Here is a 21,904-nt window from a genome sequence, read left to right on the forward strand (position 1 = left end):
TTTGTTTTGTTCATGTGTGAAATTTCATTCCATTCAATTTAACAGAAATCAATTAATTTCATTTTAGATTCAACATGTTTTGTACCCGCAGAACAGACTTAAGGTAGGATTATTTTCACACAAAACTGTATTTCTCGATTTAAAAATTAATGAAATTTTCACAGAATCAAGAAGAAAATATTACTAAGTGATGGTATCAGTAAGATTAGTTTTGACCATTTTATATTAGAGTCAAGGTCATTACCTTTTACCTGGTCATTAAGAATAAAAATAACTGCATCCAATCATGAGATAGGGTCTTCTATTTCAAATGATTAAATGTTTTTCTTTTTGCATAAAAAGATATTACCATATAGGGTCTATAAAATGATATTACCAAATTGACACAAATAGTTTAACAAAAATAGATTTTTGCTAATCCGAATTTCCTCTGTTTTTTTTAATTTTTTTAGGATATTTAAGTTATTTTGATATGGACCCTATATTTAAATTTTTCTTATTTTCACATATGGCAAAGAGGTCATATAGAGATACAAAATGATACAAAAACAAAAAGTTTTGACCGTTTGTATTTAGATTGGAAGCTATTAAAAGCTTACATAATTGTAGTTTGTTTGGAAATTCATATTTATTTGATATATTTTAAAACTTTAGTTCCTTATTATTAATTTAGCTAACATTTGAAAAATTCTTCTAGTCTTTGATTGTGTAAAAATTATAACTAAATTCGTTGTTCTATAATAATTTTGAGAGGCAGAAAAGAAGATATTTTCATACGCCACCATTCCGCCAAAAATATAGTCCCTGCTAGTTTTCGAACACAATTTACCGTTTCTATTTAAAGTTGTACAATTGTGACGAGGAAAGAAAAATATGGTCTTTTAAATCTCTTTCACCTAAACACATAAGACATATAAGCAAATATACATTGAATATTTCATCTACTCAGAAACCAGAGAAGAATCCTACCTTAACGGCAATGTAAATTCAAAACAAAGCGTCAAGCATTTCTAAAAAAATACTATACCTATATATATCACAAAGTGTTATCCAATACCCACTCATTAAAAACCTTTTCCTAATACTAAATGCCATTTATTTTTTAACAATTGTTCTCGATGTATACTAATAATTGTCTTTGTTTAGGTTTTAATTACTTTTATTACTTTATAACTCTGCTTTCACCATATAAGCAACTCTGAAGCGCATATGTCTTTCCTTGACGTTCCAACTTTTTTAAAGTTTTTGTTAAGATTTTTACAGTTAAACCGTTTCTTCACAGATTGTCCTCATCCGACACAAAGACTCAGTCACTCAAATACTGCCTGTGCTATTTCACCGTGTATATCCCAACATGCGGGGTGTATACTATATATTGTGCGCGGGGTGTATAGTTCCGAAGCGAGAGAAATGGGGTCAATGTACGTTCTTTGTCCATTTTCTCAACTTATGGATATTTTTCGCCAGTAAGCATATGCCTACGGAAGGAAGCATTGTCTAAGGAGTATATGGATACCTGTGAATCCACTGGACAATTTCTAGTCTTATCAAACACCTCAACACAATTCCGAGGATCGGAGCAAGATTGACGCTACACTGTGTTTTTGTTCAAATATCAGAACAAAGTTTTGCTTTATCGTCACTTTTATATCATTGTTAAAAACATGCTTACAATATAAACGTTTTTACAAATTGTCTGTAAATAAAACAGTTCGTATATAAAGAAATTGACGAAAAATCAATGTTGTGTCCGGGGTGTATGCAACATGTTGTACGCGTGGTGTATACCCCTCTCTTTACTCTGTAGTATCATCGTCTGAAATGTCATTAAAAAAATTGTTAACAATTGACTTTTGTAAAAGTTCTATTTATTTTTTAAATTATTCACCAGTTTTGTAAAAGCACAACTTCAGGTTCATGAATTCGATTTACTGGAAATAAAATTGATACACGTTCATCGTACTTTTTGCTTTGCATGCACATGGAAGTAAATGTACAGGGTACTTTGTTTAACTGTTTAATGCGATGACCAACAATTCATCCCTTCTTTCGATTTAAAGGCACCTTATTCAGATCCTTTCTTAATAATTGCTTCACACGTGCATCATTTTGAACATTTAACATTTCCTCATAACTTTTTTTCAATACTTTTTAAATGAGTTTGAAAATATTAGCTTTTTGTAATGTCATAAACACCAGAAAAAATGGTCTCATTCATGTAGTATTTATATGTTGTGTACTTTGCCCCCAGGAGCCCATATTTGGCAGTAAACTATTTGTTTTATATTGAGGCATTGTGTTTTACTGAGTACATACTTTCTATAGGCATGGGCCCGCGGAGGGTGTGTTTGTGTCCTAGCCCATTTGGGGGGGGGGGTTAACTTTACTACGTGTATATACGATAATAAATTAGAGGTGGGTGAACATAATTGATATTAATTACACGTCAACGTAAAATTGTAATTGTACCAAAAATGTTTTTTTTTCAATTGTGCATGCTCTCGGAAAATTGTCGTCCCTTATTACAAATGTGCATTTTCATAGCCGGCTTTACATGTTTATTGTGATTTGTAAAATATGAAATCTTTTCAGATAAGGAAAAATGAGTCCACATATTGCGAAAATTGAAAGTAAAATTAATACAGTATATATGTATCATACAGACACGTAGTATCACCCCCCCCCTCTTTGTTCCAGTCACAACTTTTCACTACAGAAAATGTTCATCGAAAGTCAGGTTGCGGCTCCTTTTTTTTTGCAGCATAGTCAAAAATGGTATGTAGTATGTTTAAGTAAAAAATGAGATATTGGTATTGAAAAAAGATGGGACCTACAACCCTATCTGAAATAGGAGTTTGAGTTTCGATACCCCCTTTTTTTTTTTATAGCTAGTCAACTTATGTCAAGAATTTTTTTTTTCAGGTATACCCCCCTTCAAAAAAGATTCTACATCACTCTCATAAATGCTTAAGAATACATGTATTGATAACATAAATGTTGCAGAAACAAACAAAACGATTTATTCCTAATACACCATTCATGTAGAGTTTCTATTTTTTATTAACAGGCGAAATATTTACCGGTAGATTAAAATGAGCAAAAAAGGGCAAAGTGTCCTCAATGCAGGCATTGGGGAGGGGGGCGAGGGACCCTCTGGAGAGATTTTATGATTACGTAGATTTTGATCATTGCACCATCTACAATGTATAGCATTTAGTCAGATAACAATCGCTCCTTGCAAATCGAGCGCCTTTTATGTTGGAATATGTTTGTTTTTTATTCTTTTTTAAATTTAGTTGATTTTTCTTATTTCAGAAAGTTTATGGAAATTACTCTTTGGTTCGGCATTAGTATTAAGGTCTTTTATCAACACTATCTGTCGCTTTTAAACCTGTGTGAATATAATATTTCCATTGATACTTTGCATTAAACAATCCTAAGAAAAATATGGGGTATACACCCCGCGTACAACATGTTGCATACACCCCGGACACAACATTGATTTTTCGTCAATTTCTTTATATACGAACTGTTTTATTTACAGACAATTTGTACAAACTTTTATTTTGTAAACATATATTTAACAATAATATAAAAGTGACGATAAAGCAAAGCTTTGTTCTGATATTTGATCATAAACACAGTGTAGCGTCAATCTTGCTCCGATCCTCGGAATTGTGTTGAGGTGTTTGATAAAACTAGAAGGTGTCCAGTGGATTCACAAGTATCCATATACTCCTTAGACAATGCTTCCTTCCGTAGGCATATGCTTACTGGCGAAAAATATCCGTAAGTTGAGAAAATGGACAAAGAACGTACATTGACCCCCTTTCTCTCGCTTCGGAAGCATACACCCCGCGCACAACATAGTATACACTCCGCATGTTGGGATATACACGGTGTATTTGAACACAGACCTTAAAAACCGAGGCCCCGTGTCAGCGGCAGGCGTTGGCACGATAAAGATCCCTCACTGCTCAATGGCCCTGAGTGCCGAGTAAAGGTCAAAATTTGAAGCCCTTCACCGGCATACGGTGACGTCTCAATATGAGTGAAAAATTCTCGAGAGGGACGTTAAACAATATACAATCAATCAATCAATCTTCTCACATAAAATTGTATTTCTTGTATTTAAAAATTATTGAAATTTTCACAGAATCAAGGAGACAATATTACTTACTGATGGTATCACTTAGATTAGTTTTGACCGTTTTATGTAAGAGTCAAGGTCAGGTCAAGGCCATTACGTTTTCCCTAGACATTAAGAATAAAAATAACTGCATCCAATCATGCGACAGGGTCTTCTATTTCAAAAGATTAAATGTTTTTCTTTTTGCATAAAAAATATATTACCATATAGGGTCTATAAAATGATATTACCAAATTGACACAAATAGTTTAACAAAAATGGATTTGGCGAATTTTCTCTATTTTTTCTTAAATTTTTTAGATATTCAAGTTATTTTTATATAATGCGCCCTATATTTAATTTTTTCTTATTTTCACATATGGTAAAGAAGTCATGTAGAGATACAAAATGATACAAAAACAAAAAGTTTTGACCGTTTAATAAGAGAGTAAAAACACTTTCTACAGATTTTTGGCTCATATCTGTACTTAAATTGGAAGCTTTTAAAAGCTAACATAGTTGTAGTTTGTTTGGAAAATCATATTTATCTGAAATATTTTAAAACTTTAGTTCCTTATTATTAATTTAGATAACATTTGAAAAATTTTTCAAGTCTTTGATTGTGTAAAAATTATAACTATTATAAATTCGTTGTATAATAATTATGAGAGGCAGAAAAGAAGATATTTTCATACGCCACCATTCCGCCAAAAATATAGTCCCTGCTAGTTTTCGAACACTACCATTTCTATTTAAAGAGGCTGTGGGTGGCAGCCATTTTCAGACTATTTCGATCTCCTTTAAAAGAAGAGCTCCATATAAAGATATACAAAATCAAATTTTAAAACTAAAATGTATGAACTTTTTCTTTGCCAAATGATAGTTGACAGCTTAAGATACCGTATCTAAAAGAATAAGTTAAATCTGGTGGCAATCTAATTAAAATTAGATGTTCCGAATCCGCTATCGCTTCTCAAACGATAGCGGATTCGGCACATCTAATTTTAATTAGATTGATCTGGTGGTTAATTTGTGGTTTTAAATCTCTTTCACCTAAATATATAAGACATATAAGCAAATATACATTGAATATTTCATCTACTCAGAAATCAGAGAAGAATCCTACCTTAAAAGTTTATTTAGGATTTTTCTGGAGTAAAACACAAAATTGCATCGTTATCTGCTGCTGGGTGACGTTCTAAAACGTCATCGTTTTTGTCGTTTTCAATATGGACTACCTATTTTCTAAAGTTGATTTCTTTTCAACGAAGCAAAATATCAGCCACAATTTGGAATACGAATCGATGTGACAATTCTTAATTTGAATTTTTAGGCTGTTTTTCGTTTTTGCTCCATTTTACAGAGAATACTACAGACATTATTTAGTGTATTGTTTGTAACTTACTAAATTTTGACCTGCTCTGGCATCTGAATTTTGCATTTTAAGGATAAGTGTTGAATAAATCGTAATATTTGGAAAAAAATTAATATAAATCATTGGAATTTATTGTTAAAATATTTCAATATATATATAATATTAAGAGAAAAAAAGTAACAGTCCATATGTTTATCCTATATTGGTGGTTATTTTAAGATCGCAATTTTGGTACTCTTAAAATTTTACAACAAGAATGGTCAACGGCTTAGTGCTTTCGAGTCGCGGAGTAAAGTTGATCCTTACGTTGTGGGTTTTGAATTCCACTGCGGGGCATGGATACCGGTTGTAGAGTAGGATTTTCCCCATAGCTAGCCCCCCCAGGAAATAGTACTCTTGAATAGGATTCCCCCCCCCCCGGAAAAAATCTCGCATCAGAACCAAATTTCCCCCTCTTTCTTTTTCAGAGTTGGTTTCCCTCTCGTTACGGAGTCAACATAAAGTAAAACCACAGCTGCAATATTTTTTTGGGGGAAAAGGTAAACAACAAATTGTAAAATTAGTAACTTAAAAAATCTTAAGACTCAACATTCTCATCGCAGCGGTACGTGTTTGGTCACGAAATCTAAATCTATAATCAATATAATTTGTGAAAAATAAAATGCCCAACAAACCCAGGAGTAAATATCGAGGAGGTTGGATTTGTCCATAAGTACTAGTACTACCTGTGACTACATGTATATCTAAAACAAATTCAAAATACTGCTGTTCCTACAGTATTAGTCCAAATTCAATAAAACTAAAAATATACAAGTAGACTACACTGAAATACAAATTTCTCATTTATTTGAACAGTATTGCTGTTGTTACCAAAAAAAAAAAAAAATGAAATTTTTGCAAAATTTGGCAACTCTTCCATCTCAATACAGAAATTTCTGTGAAATACTTTCAAAACGGTACTCCTTCTACAGTTTTAGATTGATTTCAATATAGCTTGGCAAAAAAGATTACACTAAGATACATCATTTCTTTATATCGGTGTCTGGTACTTAGAGCCTGACACATTTGTTTCATATATGTATTGGATATTTTATTTGAAAAAGACGTTAATGAAAATCTAACAACCAAGCTTTATGATGAACGTGATGACTAACTTTTCCATCGTCAAGTTCTTCCCTTACTTATGCAGCAATAAACCTTTATCAAATGCATACGAGGTTTATATCTCTCAGTTGATTCGATACACAAGAGCATGCTCTACGTATGAACAAGTTATCAATCGAGCTTAATTATTGACAATCAAGTTGATGAAACAAGACTATCAGCAGTCTCGTTCAAAGTCATCATTTCGAACGTTCTATGGTCGATATAATGCCCTTGTTCCGCAAATACAATTTATCATTAAGTCAAATACTGACTGACTTTTTTTATTGTTTTTATTGTTATGCCATTATTTATACACCGAATTGTCGGCGGATTTTCCCATTATTTTCCGATCATGACAAGGAGCACACGGCGGATGTGGCCGGTCGGTGCGGGATGCTCACTCCTCCATGGCACCTGATCCAACCTCTAATGTTGGAGGACTGTGTTTGCTCTGTATTATTTTGTATTGTTTATTAGACTTTTTAGCTTAAGCCCTGTTCGTTATATATTTCATTCCTTGAACGATGCTGGTTACTTGATATAGAATTGCTATGAAATACTTTCAAAGCGCTACTCTCCCTACTGTGGCTACAGTTTAGTCTGGATTCAATAAAACTTTGCAAACTAGAAGACTGCATTAAGATACATAAATTTATTTATCAGTTTTTGATTTCCTTGAATGATGTCACGGTTTCTAAAAATAGAAATTGTTAATTTGTGAAAAAACTTTTAAAATACTACATCTAGTTTTCATACATTTTTTGTCAAAGTGCAATTAAAATTTACCCAGAAAGTTATTTTTTATAAGAATCATTTCTTTAATTTGCTGTTGCCATAGATTCAAATCTAAGTTTTACCTTTGTTAATTATATAAAAACCAATAGAGATACAGTCTGGTAAGAGAGTTCTGGTTTTATTTATTTAACAAAAAGAAGAGCTTCAGTTTTGTCAGAGACTTCTGGTTTAATGTTTTTTTTGTCGGCGAACCAGTAATTCATTTTTAATGTCTCTGTTTTTATGTATCTGTTAATCATAATTAATACACTCCACCAATTTTTCTCCAGACGTAGCAAGTGGATTAAAACGCTAATTCCAACTAGGCATCGCCATTACTACAGCAAATGCAGTAGTCATTATAACCATTAACACGATATACAGTCGGAAAAAGAAAGCATCCAGTATCTTCGCAATCTCTGGCCATGTAAACTCGTAATTGTTGTTTGCAGCAACGCTCTCTAAATCAATCTTGTCCGTATAGGGAAGGACATCCACTGTAGATTTGTCGGTTGTGCGACAACACGGGTGTTTCCAGCAAACCAGTTGTGAGCCGAATTTAGCAAGGCTCTGAACAAACTCCGAGATCTCTTCCTCCTCAGGTGTGAAGTGGATGTTTATGACGAAAATTGTCAGCAGGGCCGAAGCTACCGCAATACCCAACATCACATTCAAGTACACAGCTGAAAAGACAAGACACCAAATTTTGACATATCAATGTTAACATTACAATATCGCTTGGAAATACTGTTTGTGTTTGAAGGAAAACTTGAGCTTATGAACTTACATAGATACGATGTGTAGGTAGATGTTGTTGGAATATTATCAGCTACCAAAGTGAGGTATACAGCAATCGCCAACAAAACCGTCAAGCTGTATCCGAGTTTATCTCCTGAATCTACCGGCAATTTGAACACGAAGCATACCATGGAGGCAAGTAAAAACATAGGAAGGATAGTGTTCAATAAATGAAATGTTGTTCGACGTTTCAGAGTAAAATTGAAGTTTAGTTGAGAATAGACTTCATTGCCTCTGTAAGAAAGAGATGTACTCGTAGAACTTTTAACAAAAGCCCATTCGCCATTGTCTTGATATGCCGAGCGAATAATTGGAACTTGATCAAATGAAAGAGTTATCTGGTTGGCTGTGTAGCCTCGTGTTGTTATAGTTATGACACATGTCTGTTCGTCAAACGGATAATAAGTGGTATCAATGTCACATGACGTGACGTAGATGTCACCTGGTGACCACGTGGTCTCCCCAGTTTGAACTATCTTTATGGGTAATGTTGTATCACTTATCACTCCTAAATTCATGACTCTGAAAAAGGATCAGCATGCAAAAGTATCTTTAGTACATGTATAAAAAAGACCTATAATGGATTTTTCTTGTTTCTTGAGTTAGGCCTACTAGTAGATATAATTTGCAAAAAATTGAAATCCTTGATGTTGTGAGAAAAGGACTGACATATATTTTCAAATTTTTGTCCATTTAGTCAGAAAAATATTAAAACTTTTCAATAAACCAAACGTAATAACTTACGAATTTTCAACAACTATTGGAGGCGTGAAAACTGCAGTCTCAGTGCTGTATATAGACTCAATATCAGAATACATTGAATTGCCACTCCAATCTAAACGCGTATCATTCCAAATCTGGAAAAAAGCAAAAGTCACAAACAGGGGGTCGATTGCACGTTAATAAAGTTGTCCACTCAGTAATTGTTAACTTTTTTTACTATATTTCATTGCTACCAGAAGCAGTGCTTATACTTACAAAAGTAAAATAGGCCACAGAGGACATTGTTTGCTCTCTGGTGTCCTGTGGAGACAAAAATATCTTGCATGACATTTTAAAAGCTGCTTTAATTATTAATTAATTTAACTTGAACCCCACAATAAAACTAAAGCTACATTTTTTTCTGTAGCTAGGTACAAACCAGGTCCTTGATAGATAGAAGCTTCATGTTACATCGTACGTCGACCAGTGGGACGGGCCTGGAATTCTTCTGGTAGGATTTAAAAAGCTCAGACCTCAGCGAGTCTTCTCTGTCAGCTGTGTACAGGTTATTTACTGAGGGGAGGGTGAGAAGTGACACCACGGGGGTCACACCATGGCTCACTATAAAGTAAACCTAAAAATTACTAACTGTATCATATGAAATTATGATCAAACTAAGTTATTTCTGATTATCAACGTGTTTTCTTAGTAAACAAAACATTGATGGAATTAAATGAGAACAATGCTTTTTATGTTCTTACCAAAAGGCAAAATAATAAAAATCCAGAATAATGGCATCTTTTCACTTTTGCAAAGAGTGGAATACTTGGCTGATAAACCAAAATCTTTGCAATTCATGCCTTTCTAAAACGGATATGTAGGATTAATTGAGAATTTAGTCTTGAAAATCATAGTTATGTAAGCTTGGATTATCCTTTGGCATATTGGGGAGGTCAAAGAAGAGCAATGAACGTGTTGTTCTTATCCACGTGATTTCTTGCCTTAAAATAATGATGATTATAGAACATTGCTACATAACGGATTTCACCGAATGAGTTGACGTATTTACCCGGTCTAACCACCCATTGAGTGTGTTTGTATTTTAAGCACATTTGAATTAGTTAGATGTCTATTATAATTTTATATATCTTAAGTATAGCCTAATCCTTTTATTGATTAAAAAGACAAGTGTTAACTGCTTATAAAGGGTGCTTGACCGCAGCAATTTTTTTTCTTGACCACACTGGATTTAGACACACGTGCCGTGCATTTGCATGTTTTACTATCAATGATCGAGACGCAAATTTTATTGGCGGAAAATTGAAATGATTTTTTGTACCACGCAATTATGCCCATTATATCTAAGTCCTTTGAAATAGCACCATTAAAAAGTCAATATCTCTTTTAAATGAAAATTTATAGGCTAAGAAAAATAGAGCTAAAAGTAAATTTGAAAAAAAATCAATCATTTGTTTTTCCCCCATTGCCTTGATGTATGATAATCATCTATTCAAATGCATAAAAGTAAGATATCTAAAAGTATGTTCTGCCTTTGTACTTTACATGAAGTCCTGTGTCAGAGTATATTTGATAAAATAAAATATGTCAGAAAGGACACTCCGATCGATTTGAACATATTTTGTTGTAATTAATACATACAAGGGGATTGGACTAAAACTTTCTCCGATTACTGAATACCTACTACATTTTTAACGAAATCCCAGTCTCCATTATTGGAAAGAAAATGATGATTCACAGAAAATTAGGATGTTCTTTTTTATGGCAATTGACATTATTTCACATTATTTGTTGGTTTTGTGCAGTTTAATGCAAATCAAAAAACAATGACTAATTTTTAAATTCAAATTTCTCACATGTATTCAAACATTTAATTTTTAGAAAAAAAACCACTCATATACGTCGTTTACTTATTTATATTTCATGACATATTTCAAACAATTTTTTGGTCAGGGAAGTACTGCCTGAAATATGTGGAGATATCGAACAGTATTCAAGCTCAAAAGTCCATTAAACATTATATAAATATAGCATGTAGTGTGTAACATTGAAAATTTTCACCCCAAGAAAACTATTGTCAACCGAGGCGCAGCCGAGGTTAACAATGGTTTTCCAGGGGTTAAAATTTTCAATGTTACACTCAAATACATGCAATATTTATCATATTATACTGAATGTTTTTATATAATTACATATAACAGTGAACAGTGCGCGCATAAATTCTGCGCAGTCGCTATTTTTTTGAATATCACCCGTCGTCAAGCAATGTTGACTATTGCTACGCTGGAGGGCGTGGCTTCATAATTCAGCGGGTAATAGTGTTTTTTAACAAATGTTTCTCCACCAATCAGTTTCAACTAATTTACATGAAAGTATAATATTACAAAATAGCAGAGCAAACACAGGCCTCCAAAACATCAGAGGAGGGATCAGGTGCCATGCTGGAGTAAGCATCCCCTGGCCACCGTTAACACCCACTGTGCACTCCTTGATATGATCGGGAAATGATGGGAAAAAAATCCGTGAACAATTTAGTGTGCAAATAATGTCCTAACAATCAGTATGAAAGAAGTCGGTCAGCCTTTGACATAATGATAAATTGTATTCGCTGACATTTGGTCATTGTATCGACCATAGAACTTACGAAATGATGACTTTTAAAGACACTGCGGATATTCTTGCTTCATGAAATTGTGTGTCAAAACTCGTTTTAGAAATTGTTCATACATAGAACATGCTCTTCCATTTCGAATCAACTGACAGAAATAAACTCCATATACAGGAGACAAAGGTATATTATATTGCTGCATAACTAAGGGAAGTTGACGATTGAATAGTTAAAGTCATCACGTTTATTTAAAAGCTTTGTTGTTAGATAACCATTAACGTCTTTTTCTAGTAAAAGATCCAAATATGAAACGGATGTGTTTGGCTCTTTGGTATATTTTATTTCAATCTCATTGGATATATGGTGTCGACAAAAGAATGGAAATGATATTTGTTAATTGACAATACCTTGTCGATATATCCTAATCTCGATTAATTTTAAAAGTCTTAAGGCCACAACAAGTGTTTTCTTCTTTTCACGTAAAAGCTTTTGAACAAATTCTTCTTCAAGTGAATATAAAAATAGGTCTGCTAATAACAGGGCGCAATTAGTAAAGGATTTTGGAAGACCTAGTCTCCCAAAACCACATAAATATTGTCAATCAGAAACTCAAACATTTGTTTAATATCAACTTCAAGAGTACTTATGTGTACAATCAAAATTTTTTTACAAAGTGATTTTGCAAATGACCAATGACAAGTAAGTAAATTTACGAGTTTCTTTTTTTTATTGTTACGCTGTAACGAAATCATTACGTTGGAATTTGATAACGCCATGACGTCATGACGTCGTCAGTGTTATTTTTCTTAAGAAAACATTGCATATTTAGTGAGTTTTGTAGGGAAAACTGTTCGAGATATTTTTAAAAAATAAATTGATTATAACAGGGGTATCCAAGACACACTATATAAATATTATCACCAGATTTTGGGACTAGGCGGATTTTGGTGCATAACGTACTTTCTTTTTTAAAAGTATACACACTATAACTTGCGCCAGATTAAATACGATTGAAAATTTATATATATATATATATATATATATATATATATATATATATATATATATATATATATATATATATATATTTTTTACCAAGAAAAGTTACGAAAATATTATAAATTACACCATTAAAATTAAACGCGTTAAAAAGTTATCAAATTATAATTTTTTACAATCATGCTAGGAGAGAAATGGCTATTTTAAAATAAATCCATCACGTGACGCCGTCGCTACTTTTAGATTGATAAACAAACATTGCGTCAAGAAAACAAGGTAGGCCGTTTGAGATACTACTCAATTTTGACGTGAATGACAAGCGTCTTACTCTTAATGATACTTATCTTTTAATTTAATTAGTAACATCCATCTACTCTGTTATTAATAAGCGATATTTCATGGGTACACAATATACACTATGAAACTAATTAATAAATGTATGTATAAACATTAAGATTAAAGATTGTATTCTCTAAATCATGTGCCTTTTCCAACATTTTCTGATTACTGTGAGATTACACTGGCTAATATACTATCTTCAAATCATCAAGTTTATAAATTCTGAAACTATTTTTTAAAACACTGACAAGGTTTATAATTTATTTTAAAAACTATGACCAAAAAGAATACGCTGCATTTCATTTCCGGAAATATGCATAGCATTTCCGACATTTTTTTTAATTTCATTTCCGACATTTTTTGTTTTCATTTCCGACATAATTTTTTTTTCATTTCCGGAATTCACCTGTGCAGCAATTCAATGTTTTCGAAGTAAAAGAAAATGGAATTTTAAAAGTATTTTTATAAAAATATTAATATAAGAAAAAAAAAATTAAACCATCTATGTATAAATGCATACATGTAGCACAAAGTCTAGGTAAAAGAGTTCAATGAGCATAAAATTTTTTCACCACATTTAATGCCAGTGACAGCACCATACTTATGTCCAAGTCACTGATAGATTTACAAAATTGGATTTCACTGATTTATTTAGAATTTTATTCCTTTCAATTTTTCATAAGTAAAGTTATCAAATCTATTACTATAGGTACTACATGTACTATGTATTTGAAAAATGTCGGAAATGAAAACAAATAAATGTCGGAAATGAAAACTAAAATAATGTCGGAAATGAAAAGTTGATAATTACCCAAAATTCCGGAAATGAAATGCAGCCAAAGAATAAATCTTGTTCTAAATGGTTTTTAAATTTAATTATATTGCCAATCATGTGTGAAGACATATAAAAACACCATTTCAAACGAATTAAAAATAATTAAGTTGAAATTGAAGCCAGTGTAGACGAAACAAATTGAAAGGATAGAATAATGTAAATTGTAATGAGCTAAAGCAGCTAAAAAAGGCAAATCATTTTACAAAGCTAGAAATAGACATTTAACAATTGTTTAATAGTGTGTGAAAAAACTTATGAGTATTTTTTTCCCCTAAATTTTAGGTTACCAGAAAATATGAAACAAACATAAAATATTAAAAATTCTGCCAATTCTTTTTTTTTTATATTGAAAATAAATTTGAAAATGATTTTTACCACATGAAATTCAACAATTAAGTATACTCACGTAGTTTTGCGATTAAAATTAATATTAAGGTTCTCATTTTTTAAAAGTTTGGTTCCTTAGATCAGGAATCCTGAAAATAGAAAAAAGCCTTTGTAAAAGTCCAAAATATTTAAGTACTATTTCTAGAACGAATATTAAAATGGAAACACACGTATCCGGATGCAACAGATAAATGTTTTGTTGAATCTGTTCAGCAGCTTAATGGTTATATTGACAAGCAGAAATGTATTCCTTGAATTTCCATCAACAAAATTGATTTCGTATTGTTTCGTATTCTGAACAACAAAGATTTCCGATAAACATATTTTTCTTAGTAAAGATAATACAAGCTTAACACTATATCGGGTATTTGCAAGAGGATTTGAAAATGTCATGCAAAATCATTATGTATAAAATTATACATGTACTAAATAGATTATTAGATGTTTAAGGAAAGGGGGAAGGTTTAATGTTTGCGAATCAAGAGATGCTTATAAAGTGATATTAATTTTACGGAAGAAATGGGAAATACACTGTTATGAAACTGCAATCAACATACCGGTATGACACCTTGACTAACCCAAACTTTGAAACGTGCACATGTAGTTGACAGCGGAGTAAAAGATACCACAGAGTCTGACATTTCTGTTTCTGATATTTTACTTGAAAAAGACGCTAATGGTAATCTAACAAGCAAACTATATGATAAACGTGATGACTTTAACTTTTCTATCGTCAACTTCCCTTACTTATGCAGCAATATACCTTCTTCACCTGTATACGGAGCTCTTGCGTATCGAATCAACTGATATAAATATATATATATATATATATATATATATATATATATATATATATATATATATATATATATATATATATATATATATATATATCAGTTGATTCGATACGCAGGAGCATGCTCTACTATGAACAATTTCTGAAACGAGGTAAATTTTTGACAAGCAAGTTGATGAAACAAGAATATCAGCAGTCTCGTTTAAAGTCATCCTTTCGTAAGTTCTATGGTCGATATAATGACCTTGTCAGCAAATACAATTTATCATTGAGTCAAATGCTGACTGACGTTTTTCATACCAATTGTTAGTCCATTATTTATACAATGAATTGACGACGGATTTTTTCCGTTATTTCCTGATCATGACAAGGAGCACACGGCGGGTGTGACCGGTCAGCAGGGGATGCTCACTCCTCCATGGCACCTGATCCAACCTCTGATGTTTCGGGGGTCCGTGTTTTGTTCTGCTCTTATTTTGTATTGTTTTATGGACTTTGAGATTGAATACTGTTCGTTATCTCCATATCCTTCCATACATAAAATCCCAAATTTACCATTTTAGTTTCCATTTGGAAATTTTTAACTTCAGGAACTTGAGTAGACTTTTACTTCAATATTATGCAGAATAAAATGAATTCAAATTACGGATTAAATTTAACTGGAAAGAAACAAGCTAAATGAATTTAGATTAACGATCTGGAAAGTCCTAGCCATGTGTTGTTAAAAACCATGCGTAAACGTAAGTTGATACAGTTTTGTACTTATACTGAACACTTAAGCAATGTGGGTTCTTTATAACATCTATTCTGTGACACGGGACCTCTGGTGACTAAGTAAACAGTCTCATCCCAAGAAGCGATCGCCACATCCCGCAACGGAATTCGAACACGCGACGCAAGGATCAACTTCGCCCCTTTATTGTAGCATAGTGTATTGCTATGCATGGGAAAGATATAAAACTATTAAACATATTCCATCTTAGTAAAACGATAGGTTTCAATAAAAGCCCATTTAGAGCAATGTTTTATTCTCAAGATAACAATAGTAAGAGAAATGCAAATATTAAAACCTCATGTGACGATTGTAAGCACCGAGATCATTATCTTTTTACAGGGTCAAAATATTTGAAGTTTTTTTTTATAACAATACAATTTACAAATGGCTCTATTCACAAAGACAGAAATATGATTCTTTAATGCACTTTAAACTCGCGAGCTCCCTTGCTGAATATTTCAGCCTGTAATTTTGTTTTCCCCTAAAGGTTACCTGTTTTGATTAGATATTGCATTGAAATGTTGTAACATCATCTCACGTTTATTGATTTTGTTCTAAACAATTTTACTTCGTGACTCTGTTATTTCGGCATGGGGAAATTATTTAGAAAATGTTTGAAAGAGAATTAACTATAAGTTTTGTTTATTTAGGATTAACATTACAACGTTTTGTTTGAGCTAAAATGGTGTTATTTAGCATTTTCTAAAAACAAAATTAAACCTAATGAAAATGAGTGAAGATAAACAGATGTTTTTGAATTTTTTCTAATGATTTTCTAATATTCCAAATTTTGGATCAAGATTAGGGAAAGGATTTAATATAACATTCGATATATCAAATTTTGGCTTGATCAAGATTGGGGAAGGGGCTTCAATATAACATATAATATTCTAAACTTTGGCTTGATCAAGATTCTGGAAAGGGGTTCAATATAAAATTGAATGTTGAAAAGTAGTGCTGAGTATCGGAAGGTCAAAATATCTAAAGAAGAAATAAAACACATCTAACGTTAAAAAGTTAAAAAATGACCGTAACTGACCCAAGTTGATGAAAACAGGTAACAACTAATTATTTCCAAGCGCTAGGAAATTTGAAGTAAAGTTACGGAATGATACCCGAAAACCGTGGTCCCATTGAAGCATTTTAGAAAACCCTAGCCTCATTGCTCGAAGGCCATGACTGTCGAGTGAAGGTATGAATTTGAAACCCTTCACCAGCATATCGTGACGTCTATATATGAATGAAAAAATATTCCAGTAAAATAAATAAATAAATAAAAAATTATAAACGTTTCAGTAAACAAAAAGGTATGACAGCCTTAAAGCATTATGTGCAACCCTCTGACCAAAAGGGAAGCTCAGAGTAGGATATTGTCCAACCTTTCAAAGAAAATCATCTTCTATGTAATCACAATCCCTATAGTCATACTAACTAAACATAATCCAGTCTTCGAATCCATACCTTTGAATTTAATAACAGTTTGAAAAATTTACTTTTCCTGTATCTGTATCTTATTTGTAAATGAAACATATGGAGATAACGAACATTATTCAAGATCAAAAGTCCATAAAACAATACAAAATTGGAGCAGAGCAAACACGGACCTCCAAATATCAGAGGTGGTATCAGGTGCCATGGAGTAGTAAGCTAGTTGCTTGCATCTCCTGCCGACCGGTCACACCCGCCGTGTGCTCCTTGTCATGATCGGGAAAAAAGGAAAAAATCCACCGTCAATTCTGTGTATAAGTAATGGACAAACAATTAGTATGAAAAACGTCAGTCAGCATTTTCCTCAATGATAAATTGTATTTGCTGATAAGATCATTGTATCAACCATAGAACTTACGAAATGATGACTTTAAACGAGGCTGCTGATATTCTTGTTTCATCAACTTGTTTGTCAATAATTTACCTCTTTTTAGAAATTGTTCATACATGTACGTAGAGCATGCTCTTGTGTAGTGAATCAACTGAGATGCATGGACTCCATATGCAGGTGATGAAAGTATATTGCTGCATAAGTAAGGGAAGTTGACAATAGGAACGTTAAAGTCATCACGTTTATCATAGAGCCTGGTTGTTATATTACCATTAAATTACCGTCTTTTTCAAGTAAAATATCCAAATATGAAATAGATGTACATGTGTCAGACTCTTTGGTACCTTTTATCTCTTTTACTTCAACGGAAAGAAATTTTTTAATAAAAATAATTAAGAGCTAATGTTGACCTTCCAATGCTAAAGTCAATACAATATATGGATGTCTTAAAGATGTATGAAAGAAATTTTGGTGTGGCATTCCTCCTTAATCTAGATTCTAAGGGCTGTCTGCTTTTGCAGGCACAGAGTTTATATACTGGTAGTTTGTGTAGTCATTTAAGAAATAACACAAACAGCAACAGCAGCCAATACGCCGCTTAAAAGCAATTTAAAGGCATTTAAAAAAATTAATTGCATATCATTTATGGGAAAGAAATTCTGGAAATATTCCTGATGAAATATTCATAAAGAAAAATGTTATCTAAATTGATGAAAAGCAGAGTTTACCGTGCTAACTCATTTTCTGTTATAAAATGTCAATGATAATGCAAAAAGAAAAAAAAATGAATATAGCAAACAGTGATCTATGGATCTAAAGAAAATCGACATTAAAACAACCATTGTAAACAGGAGATAAAACAGGGGCCCCTGGAAATCCCAGAGGTGGGATCAAATAATCCTCTGTCGACATGTCACGTAATCACTTTATAATGAATATTTCCTAGTCTTATTGAAAGGTCGAATTATTAGTATAAAACACGTCAGTCAATATACATCGAAATGATATGTTATATTTGCGAGTAAGGTAATTATTTACAAAATGCTGTTTTCAAAGAGATATTTGAAATCCCTGTATGTACATCATTTTATCTAGCCTGATTCGGTTTAAAACTTGATCGGTCTTAGAGCATATCACTGAGAATCAAATAAGTTGGGTGACATATACACAAAATTGTTACATTCATTTATTACTGGTGATTGAAAAACTGAAATCATTTTGATTGTCATACAGTTAAGTTGTTAGGTGGTCCTTATCGTCTTTAGTCAGTAAAACACCCAAATAGGAAGCATACTCCCTGGTGACTGTGTGATTTGCTGATAACTAATTACACAAAAAGAAAATTTCCAAGTTTCACTTGGAAGAACCGAAGAAGCAGTTAAGCATACTAGTCAAAAGTCTCAGTTTTTAATTTATTGCAAGGAATGGTTGCATAACGTGTATAAAGGGCATTCTTCTTTGATAAAACATATGGAGATAACGAACAGTATTCAAGATCAAAAGTCCATAAAACAATAGAAAATAGAAGCAGAGCAAACACGGACCTCCAAAACATCAGAGGTGGGATCAGGTGCCATGGAGGAGCGAGCATCCCTTGCCGACCGGTCACACAAATCTGACTTTCAAAGAAAATATTGTAACATTAAATGTTTGGGATTTTGAGAACTTACACGTGATTTACGATACTTCTGATATATGTTACAGCACCGAACGTCTGAAGTTTCTCTTCACAGCAGGTTGAATTGAACATTCATTGACAAAGTCAAAAGGATAGCATGCCAGTTCTATAAATTAAGCAGATTTGTTTTCTCTTTATAGCCATTGTTCCCATTGGCCCACGGATTCATATGTCCTCGATTGATTTCTTTAATTAATTCATCATTTCATGACAATTTGAAAAAATAAAGCGTAAATATACTCACATAAGCAAGATAAATTGATATTCTACGAAATCACACATGTCTGAAAGCTATGTTAGGTAGACATACTATAATAAGCTTGACCCACTTGGGGGAAGGTTAGAGGTTTTGCTATAGACTTGCAATATAAGAACTGGACCTCTACGTTGCGGATTCGAAATCCAATATGGAATACTTCACTTTAAAGGGAGGTTCCATATCACATTATGTGTTGGCACGTAAAAAATTCCGATGTGACTGAAGGTCCCAAAGGCCTAGTAAAGGTCTAACTTTGCAGCCCTCTTTCAGCATTGGCATCTCAATGCTGGAAATTCCCAAAGGGTAGTTAAACAAACAAATAAACATATAAATCAACATACCATATTAAAAAGACCATTATATGGTATCCAAGTTTTCCTATATCATCGTCAGAAAGTATATAAAGAGCTTCTTGCATTTAAAAGATTGGGATGATGGTTTTAATCAATGGAAAATGGTGATAACGAACCGGAATGAAGCTCACTAGTCCTTTGAAAAAATACAAATCAGAAGCAGCGCAAAACAAGGACCTCTAAAATAGGGGAGCAGGTGCCATGGAGGAGTAGCCATCCCCTGTCGCCCGGTTACATTCGCCTTGTCCTTCTTCTAATAACCGTGAATACAGGAAAATCCGTAGACAATTCCTTCTGTATTCAGTGTGAATAGCTGAACTATCAGTATCAAATAATACGATGGCCAATTTTGGAATGTAAAAGTAAGTGTGGAGTATATAATTATGCCAATTTAAAGTTCGCACCACTGGTTCTGTACTGATTCGTAGCAGTTCAAGTTAAGACAATGGAACTTGTCTGCTATCAAATGATAAAAAAATCAGTACACGGATGTCTCATAAATGAAAACTTGCCAAGTCTGATTTACAAGAAACTCAAGTTAACGATTTGTATTATTTTTTTCACTTCTTCATAGATTGCTAATATATTCGAAAAGGTTGGAAGAAAGTCAATTATGATGTCCAAGTTTTGAAAATTAACAAACGAAAACCTACAATTGTAAATGCATCTTATGAAACCAAGTTTTCAGGATTCATACTTTGATAGCTTTGACCATTTATTAGAGCATGATATTAGTTTAACTTCAGGATTTTCCACCACTTAAAGAGGTGTCAATAACACAGTGAACTCTCTCAATAGCGAGAGCCTTAAGATAATACAGGATAAGAAATTCTCGGGACAACATCATTCAATAGAAAACAATACTTGCTGTACACTCTGTGTATCTTTAAATTGAGCAAACAAATTGATTAGTGAATTGCCATCAATTGAAATATTTTTAAATGTAGAAACAGATTAACTAAGAAATAGAAGTTAAAGTAAATCATCAAAATCATTAAACCTAGAACATTTATATGTAAGGAGAGATTTAATGGAATTGTTGCAGGAAACTTCCAATTACCTTTAAAGATTACTTCACAATGGAGTTGCTTGACCAAACTTGACTTTTAAAAAACACTGTTGTGAATTACTTTACTGTATTTGAATGTATTGCATATTTGAAAAACAGACCATTTTGTATGTTGCCTGATGATGTTTCTTTAGATTTATGTAATTTTGAGAACGTGAAAAATGAGTGCATTTTCGCCTCACACATAAAATTTTCAATGAAAAATCTTTTGTGTTAGCCAAATTAATCGTTGTCCTAGCCAGAATATTAAGGGAATTTGTATTATTTTCATTTTTCATTCATTTCATGATAAATAGATATTTAAATCCAAGACCCAAATCTGTCTACTTATATATAGATACATCTTGATTACAGTTTTGATTTGTGTAACTGTTCTTTTTGCAAGGACACCAGCTATCAACATATCCTAAACACATGAAAATATTTAAGCAATCTTACGGAAGCGTTCAAATTGTATTGATTTTAATAAATTTGATTCAATTCTTAAAGCACACTATTTATTTCTCACAAGTGAAAAAAGGGGTTATAAATTTACGTCAATGTAACATTCAAGGAAACTTCTTTGCTTCCGATTTTGCTTGGTGAAAATTGAGTAGTGATAAAAAAAAAGTCATAATTGTTGGAAATTTATTTATTACTAGTTGATAAAATAAACAAATAAACAATTTTCATAACTATACAAAATAGCTGTCAACTAATTTTTAAAAAGATTTTCAAACAGACAAACATAAAATAATGAACTATTAGAATATGAATGAAATATGGAGACAACAAACAGTAATTAAATGAGGAGCAGAGCAATCACGGACCTCTTAAAAATTTAGAGGTGGGATCAGATGCCATGGAGGAGTAAGCGTCCCATGTCGACCGACCACACCCACCGTGTACTCCTTGTCATAATCGGGGAAATCCGTAGACATTTCAATGTGTAAATAGTGGTCTAATAATTGGTATGAAATTCGTTAGTCAGCATTCGAATTATTGGTAAATGAAGAATATTTGGTACACAAATTAACTATTTGACGATATTAAAACAAATAATGCA

At 32.5% G+C, this 21,904-nt stretch overlaps 1 protein-coding gene across 1 annotated transcript; it reads right to left on the reverse strand.

Annotated features, from left to right (window-relative positions):
- Positions 1 to 7,625: 7,625 nt before the first annotated feature.
- LOC134251586 (acetylcholine receptor subunit beta-like) lies at positions 7,626 to 14,245 on the reverse strand. Its single transcript, XM_062733986.1, has 6 exons — positions 14,130 to 14,245; positions 9,364 to 9,545; positions 9,201 to 9,245; positions 8,967 to 9,079; positions 8,212 to 8,744; positions 7,626 to 8,107 (listed from the first exon to the last, which is right to left on the reverse strand). Exons 1-6 carry the CDS (start codon positions 14,164 to 14,166, stop codon positions 7,737 to 7,739), a joined length of 1,281 nt encoding a protein of 426 aa, XP_062589970.1. The 5' UTR covers positions 14,167 to 14,245; the 3' UTR covers positions 7,626 to 7,736.
- Positions 14,246 to 21,904: the final 7,659 nt, after the last annotated feature.

Source organism: Saccostrea cucullata, unplaced genomic scaffold (assembly GCF_032062105.1).
Source record: "Saccostrea cucullata isolate Sc308-1 unplaced genomic scaffold, CSIRO_AGI_Scuc_v1 ctg37, whole genome shotgun sequence".
NCBI classification, from domain to species: domain Eukaryota; kingdom Metazoa; phylum Mollusca; class Bivalvia; order Ostreida; family Ostreidae; genus Saccostrea; species Saccostrea cuccullata.